The sequence below is a fragment of the Bos indicus x Bos taurus genome, chromosome 8 (assembly GCF_003369695.1).
Source record: "Bos indicus x Bos taurus breed Angus x Brahman F1 hybrid chromosome 8, Bos_hybrid_MaternalHap_v2.0, whole genome shotgun sequence".
NCBI lineage: Eukaryota > Metazoa > Chordata > Mammalia > Artiodactyla > Bovidae > Bos > Bos indicus x Bos taurus.
In genome coordinates this window covers 52,079,439-52,093,224 of record NC_040083.1, presented here as the reverse complement: position 1 = coordinate 52,093,224, position 13,786 = coordinate 52,079,439, and the positions used below count along the sequence as shown (strand labels likewise).

Sequence of the window (13,786 nt, the reverse complement as noted above, 5' to 3'; positions counted from 1 at the left end):
CCCAGGAGCTACTGAGAAAGGTCACTCACCTCGTGACAGGGCAGCCTGTGCAGTCTTCCTGGGTTGGTCCTCGGCACTGGATACACGAGGCTTCGCAGATCTGGCAGTGGCCATGCTCATCGACGTATTCTCCTGGGGAACAAAATCTAGTTGTTTATCTTATTTCTACATGAGAGCAGCCAGATCCCTCTGTGGCTATGAAAAAACAGTGGAGACAATTCAGAGAGAAGAGACATTGAATGACTCAGCAACCAGTCCTAAATCCTGACCTTACATTGCTGTTGTTCAGTTGCTAAGTCACGTCCGACTCTTTGCAACGCTGTGAACTGCAGCATGCCAGGCTTCCCTGTCCTTCACTATCTCCCTGAGTTTGCTCATACTCATGTCCATTGAGTCAGTGATGCCATCCAACCGTCTCATCCTTTGTTGTCCCCTTCTCCTCCTGCCTTCTATCCTTTCCAGTATCAGAGTCTTTCCCAATGAGTCAGCTCTTCGCATCAGGTGGCCAAAGTATTGGAGCTTCAACTTCAGCACCAGTCCTTCCAATGAATATTAAGAGTTGATTTCCTTTATAGTTACAACTATTACTTTCCCACGGGTCCCAGAAGTTAGAACGTCGGAAAGTTACGAGGCAGTGACATTATTCTGAATCTAGTCAACATGTTATAGATGTGTTATATAAGTGTTATATGTGTTATATAAGTAGAAAGAGGCTGGGGTGGGGTGTCCTACAGGACCCCCTTACTGAGTTCCTACTAACTTTCCTGTTAAAACCTGAGGGCTCCTGGCCCACAGAGACCCCAGGTATAATCCTGGTTGAGGTCAAGCCACAGGCATGACCTGCCCAGATCTTGTTCCACTGCTCCAGGGTGAGGGGTTGATTGTGATTACTAGTCAGAAATGCCAATTAAATCTTGGCTGACATTAGACAGATGTGAGCTGCATCTCACCCTGAGAGAGTAACAATAAGGAGATAGCCAGAGAAGTTCATCTTTCCCAAGGAAAAACCCATATGAGGCCTTCCCACATGAACGTTTCATAAAAGTTTAACAAATTTGGGGACATTTAAAAATTTTTTCACATGGCAAAGGCAGTGAAGAGAAGCCAGCTTTATTGCTGGTGATAATCCAATAATGGGTCTCCATTCATTGAATTCAACCCTTTATCCACACTACATTGTCATTGTCTTAAAAAGAAAAAAAAAAAGTGGAAAAATATCTCAGTCAGATCCGAAGACCCAGTTTGTATGATGTGGAAACTGATTACACTCAGGAAATATAGTTTCAGATTTCAGTCGAGTCACAACTTCTCTTGCCCCTCTACCTCACTTCCAACTTTCACAGCCCTGTAAGCCTGTTGCGTTGTTGGTTTGAGATCCAGCCAGCCAGAAGAGGGATGGGGCAAGACTTGCCCCTGGTTAAGTCAAATGGTCTAACTCAAACTCCAAGGTTCACAGCCTGATTTATTGCAGTTATCTTGCAAAAAGCCCTGGAAACTTGAACTTTACTGATGAGGAGTGGAGTGAAGTCTACCCCTCTGCCTTTCCCCATAGCTTTACTGAACTAGCAGAATTGGGTAAGGCAGACCTTACTTACATAAATCTTCCACTTGCTAGCACTAAAGCACAGAAGTGAAAATGAAGAGGCAACTAGAATTTGCCTTTACATAGCAGAAAAAGCCTTTCACAGAGACTAAGTCTATTGGTTTTGTTAATTAATGGGGAAGAATATATACTCAGAGCAGAGCAAGAATCTAACAGTGGCCCACCCTGCATATCTTGGATTCTTTTCTTCATTGCCAGGATGCAATGTGGACCAGAAAAGTATAATTTTTAGAGTGGGACTGTGGTTCTTAGCCCAGGAGTGACTCCCAGAAGTCCTAGCCCCTAAAGAGTGAGGAACCAGAGGGGGGAAAGAACGCAGAGGTTGTTCACTGCGCTAAAAGCCCAAATCTAGTTGAGGCAGAAAACCACTGCTCCCCCCAGGTTCATCTCACCAAGCCAGGCACGCTGGTGTGGGCAGCCTCTGCCTCTGTAGGGAGCAGCATCCTTTACTAATTCACGCAAAAGTGTTAGAATGGACTAGTTATACTTTTCAGCATCTTGAGGCAGAAAAGGCTGGGATTTCTGTCTAGTAGGAGTGGTGGTTTCAAGATGGGGCTGTCTCACTCAATTACAATACAGGCATTGTATTTCTGCAGGCTTCTTTTTATTTACTCAGACTCCCCCATTTCACCTCTTTGTTATTACCCTTGCTGAAATCTCTTCCATTTTTGCTGAGGGAGGCACAGTCAGTTGAGCAGTGTGATTTTCAGCCCAGGCATCAGCAGGATAAAGAGCAGAGGAGGACCCAGGGTGGACCAGGTGGGAAGAAGCAGATCATGCCTGCACGGCCAATGAAAATGATCTGTGTTTAGAGTTAGATGACAGCTATGTGTCTTTCAAAAGATGTGTGCTGAGGGCAACAGGAATGGGAGACAGTCACAGAGAGTCCTAAACCCAAAGAAAGTGTATTCTAGAGAAATGTAGGATCATGGAGAACACAGCTCACTCATTCATTCATTCCATGGATATTTTTTGAACTTCTGTGTGCCAGGTACTCGGTGAGATTTAGATACACACATTTTAAGAGGCCGTTTTCTTGGGTTTGCAAAGATTTTGCGGTAGAATGATTTGTAAAGAAATAGTTATAACACAAATGCTGGCCACATGCCTTTGACCTTTTGGACAGTCTAGGTTAAAGTCTTAAACAAAAAAGCAAGGGCATATGCTAGACTCTGCTAGACCTAGAGGCAAAGACCATCCCTTTGCCTTGGCACCCATGCCTGTAGGAACTGACACAGTGATGTGGGTCTCCCAGCTCCTAGTATCCATCTACCTTAACCTCCATGATATATCAGAGGCAGTGCTAGGGTAGGATTTTAAACTAAGTACACCTTGCTCTGCTAAATCGAATGCTACTTAGCTGGTTCTGAGTTATCCCGTATCTATACCCAGAATCTCCTTTGTAATTACAGGTGATGCATGGCTAGGTCAAGCAAGAGTTATCCAGTTATTACTGTGAAAATTTTAAATTCTACTCTGTATCTGATTTGCCTCCTCTTTGGCTTCCGTAAGCCAGTAGGTGGCACTGACAGCTTGGACTTCTACTTCTTGATCTGCTCACCTATTATGGCCTCTGTTGGTGTTCACAGAATGCCAACTTAGATATAATCATCACTTGGAATTGCCCTATCTCGAGTGAGATTTCAAGTACACACTCCAAACACAACCTTCTTATGCCCCACTATGAATCTAGCTTACCGTAGGTGGAGCCCTAGGCCACTTGGTCATCTTTTTCATTCATCTGTCTAGTTCCCTCTTGCATTCCTTATTTGGACTAGGCCAACCTTTCCAAGACCCAAGTCCCACCCATTTTATCCCCACTGTTTCTCAGAATGTGACGTCACTACCTAATTTGCTGTTAAGATACTGAGTATCCCCGGCATCTTTTTTTATTTTCTTTTTCAATGTCAAAATTCCTGTGTTATTGACTGTTCACTTGTCCCCTGTCTTTGAGGAAGTTAATTTTTTTTTTCCTGGCCATTGTCAACTCTCCATCTAATGCTTTTAGTCTTTCCTCAGGGTATTTCCCCACCAGTCTTTCTTTAATGTTTTCTTCACCTCTTCATCCTCTGATCTGTAAAAGTTCTCCCCAACTTAAAACCTTCCCAAGCATTTTTCTTCCCTAATAAGTGACTCTTTAAGCCTTTTCCCTCCTACCATTTGGAAACTAAATGGAGAAAACCTCATATTATGTAAGAGTCAGCGTAGGACAGCTAAACTGTTCATCTCTCTCCTGTCTGCACGCCTCTTAACTTGAGAGCAAGTTCTGGCTTTGGAACAGATGAGAAGAGAGGAACCTGCCCCATTTCTCATATTTATGTAGATGTCTGATTAGTTACATAAACTACTACCCCAAGCCCTTGGAGGCACAAAAGTTCCAGTGCACATTTGAAACCAAAAAAAAAAAACCCAGATTCCAACAACGTACTTTTTTTTTTTTTTGATTGTTGGAACAATAAATTCTTGTCATCTGTCTTCATTGCACAATGAAGCTGAATGTTTATGACAGGCGTGATATACAAAATTCTTAGGAAAAATCACTTTTAGCACAGACTTCAGGGGTCAGTATTTTTGTTCTCCACCTCATCCTATAGGCTCTTCCTTCTGGTGTCTTCATTCATTATTATCATGTCCAAATTATCTTTCTTCTGTCATCAGAAAAATTTTCATTCTCCTTTTAGTTTCTTTCTCATCTTCTAATAATTCAAAGGACACTGAGACAGTAGGGTCTCCTGGTTGGGAATGATGTCTCTGCAGACACAGCTTAAAAATTAATACTTGTAAAAGAGGCTTAGTTTGCCCGTTCTACCTGTTGATGACATTGCAGAATGTGTTTGTTTCAACAAGTCTACGTTATAAATAAACTTTATGAAATCATCCAGAATAGGTGAACATTGATTACATCCTCCACAGATACTAAATTTGGTCGAGACTCACATGATAATATCTTTTAGGCTTACATGGGCCAGAAGAGCTTCATGTCTCCCGTGGAAATGCTATGCTTTCTTTTGTACCTTGTAATATTTCTTTAATGATTAGAGCCACATTTATTGTAATATTTAAGCAAATATATAAACTCAGTAAATTAAACATATAAGTAGATTATAATGTGAGTTTAAAACAACTTTTTATCAAGGGTGATTAATTAGAGAAAATCAGGAGGGACACTGGGATAAGAAATCAGTCATTTGGTTTTTGATCCAGTTATTTCAGTGAGCAAACTTCAGTTCAGTTCAGTTGCTCAGTCGTGTCTGACTCCTTGCGACCTCATGAACCGCAGTACGCCAGGCCTCCCTGTCCATCACCAACTCCTGGAGTCCTCCCAAACCCATGTCCATTGTGTTGGTGATGCCATCCTCTGTCGTCCCCTTCTTCTTCTGCCCTCGATCTTACCCAGCATTAGGGTCTTTTCAAATGAGTCAGTTCTCTGCATCAGGTGGCCAAAGTATTGGAGTTTCAGCTTCAACATCTGTCCCTCCAATGAACACCCAGGACTGATCTCCTTTAGGATGGACTGGTTGGATCTCCTTGCAGTCCAACGGACTCTCAAGAGTCTTCTCCAACACCACAGTTCAAAAGCATCAGTTCTTCTGCACTCAGCTTTCTCTCTTGGGGTACCTGAATTATCTGTAGACCTCTGTTTAAGTGCCTTAGCACTCAGATACCAGAAACCATAGAATGTGACCTTCCTGAATGTCTCTACAACCAGAAGTGCTAATCAAATACTACTATTTCTCTGCAGGGATGTCAGTAACTAGTTTCCAACTTAAGATACCACTGTGTGAAGATAGTTTTCATGAAAAAAATCTATATATTTATTGTGTTTCACTAGCTTAAATAAATATGCTCAGTAATACTTTCAACTAGTTGTAAGTTATATACTAATGAAATAGTTCAGGTTTTAAGGCCTCGTTAAGTGTGGAGTTTTATAGCAAGACTCAAAATATGAGGCCATCAACTGAGACTGTAATATCTTCACTTAAAAGTCTACACAATTATTCATCCTTAAAAAGGAAGGAAATTTCTTATACATGCTACAACATGGATGAACCTTGAAGACATATGCTAAGTGAAATATATCAGTCACAAAAGGACAAATATCATATGATTCCATTTATGCGAGGTACCTAGAGTCATCAACTTCAGAGAAACAGAAAGTAAAAGGGAGGTTGCCAGGAGCTGGGGAAATAGAATGGGGGAGTTAACTCCCTAAAGGGTACAGAATTTCAGCTGGGGAATATGAAAAAGTTCTTGTGATGTATCCTTGGTGGTAAGGGTTGCATACAGTGTGCATAGTAATTAATGCTGTAGGTCTATACATTAATAGTGGTTAAAAAGGTAAATTTTATTTGTAAACTTTTCATTTTGTATTGGGGCATAGCCAATTAACAATGTTGTGATAGTTTCAGGTGGACAGTGAAGGGACTCAGCCATACAGATACATGTATCCATTCTCCCTGAAACTTCCCTCCCTGTCCAGGCTGCCACATAACCTGGAGCAGAGTTCCCTGTGCTATACAGTGGGTCTTTGTTGGTTATTAAAATGGTAAATTTTATATTATATACATTTTGCCATACACACGAAGTCTACACAGTGAGTTTATTTCTTAGCAGGGCAATACTTAATTTTAACCAAAATCTCGGGATTTTCAGCCTGTGGAGATGCATTTGAAAAGCACCAGCCATCTTGGAGAGCTAGTTTGTTTCAGAGTCTTGGGAGACCTCTTAAACTCATGGAGATAAGTGAGGAAGTGGATAAAGCTTGTGACAGTGGAGAAAGCTGGCAGCTGGCACACTGTTTCCTTTCCATTCGGATTTACAAAGATAGAGTGAACATCAAGCGACTCAAAGGAGAGGTGTTTCCACAGCCTGGAGGTGTCTGGGGCTACTGCTGCTCTCTCGTGTCCTGCCAATGATTCCCGCTTTTACTCCCCCACAGGCTTTTCTAATTGATGAAACTTATCTTTGCTGATCTCATTGCATTTTCATTTTCAGGCGCTAGTGTTCTTCTGTGTGGTTTGTGCAGATGCTCTGAAAGGCTAGTCTGGCACCCACCCCCCACATATCCTGGCACTCCTGCAAAAAGGATAGATCATAAAGTGTGGATCTAACACATTGCAAATGTTGTTTCCCTCTACCTGCATGCTGAATGAAGAGTAAGGAATCAAGAGTTGATCCTTTGAGTTTTTCCACTGTTGTTGTTTGGACCCCGACCACAGGCTTCTTTAAAAAAAAATGTATCCAGTGTATGCACCCCAGTGTTCATTGCAGCACTACTTACAATAGGTAAATAGTCCAGGACATTTAGGTTGCTTCCAGGTCATTGAAGCAACCTAAATGTCCATCAACAGAGGAATGGATAAAGAAGATGTGGTACATATATACAATGGAATATTACTCAGCTATGAAAAGGAATGACAACTGTTTCATTTGCAGAGACATGGACAGACCTAAAGACTGTCATACAGAGTGAAATCAGAAAGGGAAAAACAAGTATCATATAATATCACTTATGTGTAGAATCTAGAAAAATGATACAGATGAACTTGTTTGCAAAGCAGTAATAGAGACACAGATGTAGAGAACAAATATCCAGATACCAAGTGGGGAAGGGGATGGATGGGATGAATTAGGAAATTGGGATTGACATATATACACTGCTTTGTATTATATAAAATAGATAACTAGTGAGAACCTAAAAAAAATTTATCCAGTGTGAAGTCTTGGCCAACATACCTGAATAGAGTGGTAATGTAGCAATCACACAAACTCCCATTCACTGACACCTACCATGTTAGAAATAGTGTTCTAAGCCAATAATGTTTAAGGCAAATAATAGTTTGTTTTATAAATGAGAAACTGAGGCTCAGAGAGTTGAAAAATTTGCATAAATTCATTCAACTAGGTCAGTCACAGTGTTGGGTTGTGACTCAGATGTGTCTGTGCCCATGCTCTTTCTGCAAGATTTCCCTGGTACAAATTCATTTCCACTTTTGGAGTTCCAAGTAGCTTTGCTATTTATGAAGAGAAAGAACGGAGCACATGCCTGCTCTAAACCACTTGATGAGGTAAGGGTATCAAAAAGGAATTCACTGTGTAAACAAATGAACTTTGAGCAGGCATGGTGCACTAAGCAGATTTACTCAGTGACTGAATATGCCCTCCACATTTATTTTCTCTGATACAATAGCCACCATTTATTAAAAGACAATTCTGGTTATTGAATAGAGATCTTACAGATAGCTTATTCTGTCCACTAGGATAGAAGCTTTTAAGGGAAACCCCCACTTTTTTTTTAATGAATAAAATAATTGATTGGAGCTCTGCAAAGGGATTTTTCTATACCTAACTGCTGTCCAAAACCAAAATAAACTACCTCCTAAGAAATAGCTTACAATCAGAATTACAGTAACCTCTCTCTGGTCCCTCAATTTATATGAAAATTTAGTATAGATGGACTGGTTCCTGTATATCTTTTTCTCAATTAAGAGAATTTTGCATAGCCTTTATGTTAGTGAAAAATCACTCTTAAGTCTTAGTTAGGGAAGCTGAAATTAAAAAGACACTGAACAGTTGATTCTAGAATCAGGAACAAGAGAACACAAGAGGCATGAGTGTGATTATTATTTGTAACTAAACAAAATAAATGTACAGAGCCTATTGTTAAATCTGTGGATGAGGGAAACTGTGAGCACTTTCCCACAAGCAGGGTTCAGTGGGTAGGAGCCATTTTTTCACCCACTGGAGGGGTACAAACTGCTGTAATGCTATCTGCTCTTCCTGTAAGCGAACCTAGGTTCACTGCAGGTTCTTCTGGGCACTCCATCCCTCTCTTCCTCGGAAGTAAGATTTTATCCCCCAGTGTTCAGTGTTCCCATCGTTTGTACCAGAGAGACCACTCATGGGAGAAACCGTACAGATTCGGATATGTTCATGGTAAGGGGTTATGTGAGGTTCAGTACCCAGCGCTGGAAGTAAGTGACCATAATTTGGGAGAATGACTTGTTTACCTTTTGGAAAACATGGCTGATTTCCTGGGGCAGGTCACGCTTGGGTGACGCTTGTTGAGACAACCAGTGACCTGAGAGGAGAGGTTGCTGACTAGAGCTTCCTACAAGCCCGAGAGTGATCATGGGCACTATGAGGCCTTGAGGAATGTATCATTTCCCTGCACCTCAGACCCAATGAAGATGGCAGGTGAAACTATCAGGGCTGTGGCCCACAGAGCCTTCCTGACACTTTTGAACTAAACTAGCCCATGAATTGGTTGAACCCAAAGTCTTTCCCAAGGATCTAATACAATCTAAATGTGTTCTGTGATGGTGGGAGTCCTGAACACAAGCACAAGATGAGACTTGTTATCATCCACTTTCTTTGCTATAGTGACCCAGAGAGCCTCCCTAAATAACCGCTTTTATTGGTTGTTGGTTATTTTATTGGTTAAAAAACTTGCTCTTTTTTTTTTTTTTTAAAACATAAGTTGGTGCAGCCATTGTGGAAAACAGTATGGAGGTTTCTCAAAAAGCTGAAAAATAGGATTACCATATGACCCTGCAATTTCACTCCTGAGTACCTATCCAAAGAAACCCCTAAATGCCAATGTGAATAGATAATGCAGCCCAGTGTTCACAGCAGCATTGTTTACAATTGCCAAGATATGGAAGTAACCTAAGTGTCCATCAACAGATGATTGGATACATGGGATATATATGTGTGTGTGTATAAAACACTACTACTATTCCATAAAAAAGAATAAAATTTTACCATTTTCAACAACATGGATGGACCAGGAGGTTATTATACTAAGTGAAATAAGTCAGAAAGACAAGTACTGTATGGTATCTCTTGTATGTGGAATCTAAACTAGTGACTATAACAAAAAAGAAACAGACTCATGGATACAGAGAGCAAACTAGTGGTTACCAGTGGAAGCGGGAGGGGCAGTACAGTGGTGGGAGAGTGGGTGTTACAAACTACTGGATGCAAGATAGGCTCAAGGATGTATTTTACAACATGGGGACTATAGCCAATATTTTGTAATAGCTGTAAATGCAAAGTCACCTTTAAAAATTATATAAAAATTTTTTAAAAATTAAAAAATAAGATGAACATAAAAGCCCAAACCCATGCTCTTAAGCCCATCAAGGCACCACTACTGTCCCTTCCCCAATGCCAGTGCCCCTGGGAAGGAACATCCTCAAATTATCCTTCTAATCTTGCTCTGCAGTAACACATCCAGTGTACTGTCTTTGTCTTTCCTCTTCCTCTCTTAATCTTTCCTCTCCCTTCCTTAATCTTTCCTTTTCCTTCCTTAATATTTCCTCTCCCTTCCTTAGCCTTTCTGCAAGCCCTGCCTGCTAACTCTAAGTTGCAGACTAATTGCTAATTAAGAGAAAGAGAAGCTCCTGGAAAGAGAAAGAAGTTGCCTTCCAAGGCCTAGGGCTCTATCTGCACCTGAGCTGGTAATTGACAACTTAGTCTTTCACTGGGTCATCATTAACTCTCCCCATCCTCAGGCAGGGGATGCTGCCTTCTAAGAGATGGTTTGGTTTGCCTAGTGACAGGTCTGAGTGGAGCATGGCACCCAGCACACCTCAGTCCCTTAGTGACCAGGGAAGCATTTGATGAGTCAGGCTGCCATATGTTTTGTTGAGAGTAACCAGATTGTGCTTTTGAAAAGACTCAAGTATGGAAATAAGACAGGGAACCAAAGTCTGCCTTGTGCCTACAGTGGAGTGCCAGCCTAGGAGGAATAATTGTCTTGGGTAAATGCACAAATTTCAGAGTTATCCCCACCACCTGGGTTTGATTTTGGCTTCCTTCTCCAGCTGCCTGACATTAATCAAGTCACATATTTCCCTGACATTCCTCTTCTGTGTACTGTGTATTGTGGATAATATTTTCTTTCTCACAGAATGTGGTGGGGATCAAATGAGAAAACGGACCTGAAAGTGCCTTGCATAGTGGATAAAAGAATGGTAGCTGCAGTTATCATGTACTTTGGTGTGTTATCTCATTAAACGTCAAATTAATAAGGTAGGGTGAAGTGAAAGTGTTAGTCGCTCAGTTGTGTCCGACTCTTTGCGACCCCATGGACTGTAGCCTGCCTGGCTCCTCTGTCCATGGCCTTCTCCAGGGAAGAATACTGGAGTAGGTAGCCACTCTTTTCTCCAGGGGATCTTCTTGACCCAGAGATTGAACTCGAGTCTGCATTGCAGGCACATTCTTTACTGTGTGAGCCAGGGTAGGAGCTATCAACTTAATTGGGAATTTAAGCATCAAAATGTTAATTCTCTGACCATCACTCATATATCCTGGTCTCACTAGATCCCAAGTTGTGCCTTCTTCACTACCCTTGAGGGGACTTGAACGTATTGCCTGCATAGGCCCGTGGCAATGAGGCAACTGAAATTAGCAACCTGTATAACTAGAACATTCCCTTCTCAAAGCAATTCAGCTGCAAGATACAACTTGCACACCTCACGTACCTCATGAAGGCAAGGTCATCTTCATACATAATTAGCAGCCCCTTGGAGCCAGCCTCCCTCTATCAGAGCAGCAGCTTTCCCTGAATTTAGCTGTGGAAACTTCTGAGGCCGTGACTATGCCCTTCTCAGCCTGCTGAGGTAGAAGTTTGGGAAGGCACACGAGGCTTTTTCCAAGTGGAGTCTCACTAAGTCAGGCACAGAGCATGGGATTCTGCGCCGCATGCTGGGGTGGGCACTGCTCTTGGACAGCCCGCTTCTCCTTTAGGTGAGAGGCCCAGGACAGGCCCTAGCTTCTTTCCTTGGCTGTCATTGGGACAGATTACAGTGTTCCCTCTCTGTCTCAGTGACGCTGGCACACATAAGCAGACAACAGTGGAAGTGGGGGCGGTGTTGTAGGTTATGAGTGTTGTGTGCTCCGTGTGTGGCCAGGGGGATGGGTGGGGGAGTTCGTGTTGTGAGGCAAGGGGCCTCAGACTCCCTGGGTGTCAGAGGGAAGAGTCTCAGGTGTGTCCCTGCCCACCAGCCTCCTTCTGCATGGTTTGTATCTGATTAGAGCTTTAGGCTCTGCCCAGAGCATGGGATCCAGGACTAGAAGCTCACTTGGCACCACCATAGAATGCCCTAGCCTCCCTCTCCACTCTTCAGGATTCCTCTCTTTCCCATTGAGCCCCTGGATGACCATGCACTGGCCTTTCCTCACTGAGAGAGGAGAGAGGCTGGAACAGGTGAAGTGCTTGTATATGTTGGAACCAGCTGTCCTAGCTGTGAATCCCAGGGCTCTCTCCTGTGTAAACTTGCACACGTGCTGGAACTTCTCCCCTGGGCCTGACCGCCATTCTTCACAGCCAAGCCCACCTCAAAGCAGACCCTTAGCATCTCCCCAGGGGCCACTGCATCTTCCTGCTTTACTTACATCATTGTCCCGGCTAGGGGAGGGGCTCTTCAGCATCACTGTTGGGGAACAGACCCCATGGTAGGGGGTCCTGGGCCCTCTGGGACCAGCCCCTGGCCCCAGGTCTGCAGCCAGCAGGCGGAGAGGTGGGGCTCGTCATCCAGGACTCCAGAAGCCTGGCACTCCCTATAAATTCCCTGAGATCCCCACAGGCAGAGCTGATGAGTCAGGCTCTCCTCCCCTTTTCAAACTTCCTCTGGCGGCTGTCTGACCTGCTTTGACTCCTTTTTCCTTTCAAGGCTGCTCTTGATATTTATCTTAACCAGATTTTACACGGTGCAATGTGCCTGAGGCCCCTAGTCCTCCCAGAGCAGGAGAGGGCCGGTTTCTCTCTCTGCCACTCACTGTTCACCAAAATGGGCAGGGATGGGCTGTGGAAGAGCTGCCTGTGGGCTCGGGAACTTTTGGTTATGCAATCGTCGAGTGTAATTTAGGTTGTAATTTCCTAAATATGAATTTGTAAGATGCCAGCATTTTCTATGGGATAAATACAAGTGCTCACTACGGTAGCATGAATGATGGGCAGGCAGAACTGCTAAGAGGAACAGGGACAGGAGAAGGATGACACGTGTGTTTTGGGGATTAGAAGTCCAGGTCATGGATCAGGTATAAGGGGACCTTTTCTGGGATAGCTGCTGGGTGCTTTCTCGATGGTTCCACATTTATTCTCAGAGCCAACTTGTAGATGTAAGCACTGCTCTCATTTTGAAGATGAGGAAACTGAGGCTCAGGAAATTTAATCTGTCAAAGATCACTTAATTAGTGATAATCCAAATAGCTCACACTTACTCACTAATGGCCGAATGCTTGGAATTGTCCTGAGCACTTGGCATGTATTAAATCAGTCCTTATAATAATCCCATGGGGAAAGGAGGACTCTGTGTACAGCTGGTATTTTGTTTTTTAAAAATGATCCTAATTTTTCTGTTGAGAAAGTTGAGTCAATGAGATATGAAGTGACCTATTACAGTCACCCAGCTGGTGGCAGAGCTGGGACTTAAACCTAAGAGGTTAGATTCCAAACTCTGCTTCTTTAATCCTGGTTTTGCAGCACTCCTTTCCCCAGAAGACAGTGGAGATGGTATTTATCCCAGGCCCTGCTCACTTCTCATGCGCCTCTTCCACAATACTGGAAATTCGAATAACTGGTGGGGTGTTTGTGTGTGTGTGTGTATGGGGATAAGTTCCGCAATCCTAGGCACCTCAGTTGTGCAACCTGCACTATTCTTTTTTTTTTTTTTTTCATTTATTTTTAAGTTGGAGTATAATAGCTTTTCAATATTGTGCTCGTTTCTGCTGTACAGCAGCATGAATGAGCTATGCTGCTGCTGCTGTTCAGTTGCTAAGTTGTATAGACTCAAGTGTTCAAAACTTAATGGTTGCCCAGGGCATCCAGTTCTCATCGTACCCCTCCCTGAAGACAGGGCCATTTCTTGTTTAGTTTTGGGTCCTCGTGGCTTTACCGCATCAGTAGAAGATAGTTCCTAGACTTGTTTTGTGTTTTGGGGGGAGAAATTCAATAAATATTTGTTTGTTGTACTGAAATCAGTGACTTGGGCCTGAAAAATATAGGGGAAATGGAGCATATTTCGGGAGGGGAACACTTAGAAAGCAAAGGATTGGGAGACTGGATGAGGCATGTCTCTGTGACTCAGGAAAATGTTTGGATGGACTGAAGCAAAAACTGAGTTTGGAGAGAGGATACAGATCATGGAACATCAGACAGAGGTGTATCAGATGCGT

The 13,786-nt window shown here is 42.9% G+C and overlaps 1 protein-coding gene across 2 annotated transcripts in view; it reads right to left on the bottom strand.

Annotated features, from left to right (window-relative positions):
• Positions 1 to 13,786, bottom strand: part of PCSK5 (proprotein convertase subtilisin/kexin type 5) — a 519,637-nt gene that overhangs the window by 108,831 nt on the left and 397,020 nt on the right. For both annotated transcript variants that reach the window (XM_027549490.1, XM_027549491.1), the window contains one exon: positions 30 to 132. In XM_027549490.1, the coding sequence (XP_027405291.1) occupies positions 30 to 132 (103 nt within the window). The remainder of the gene's footprint in view (positions 1 to 29; positions 133 to 13,786) is intronic.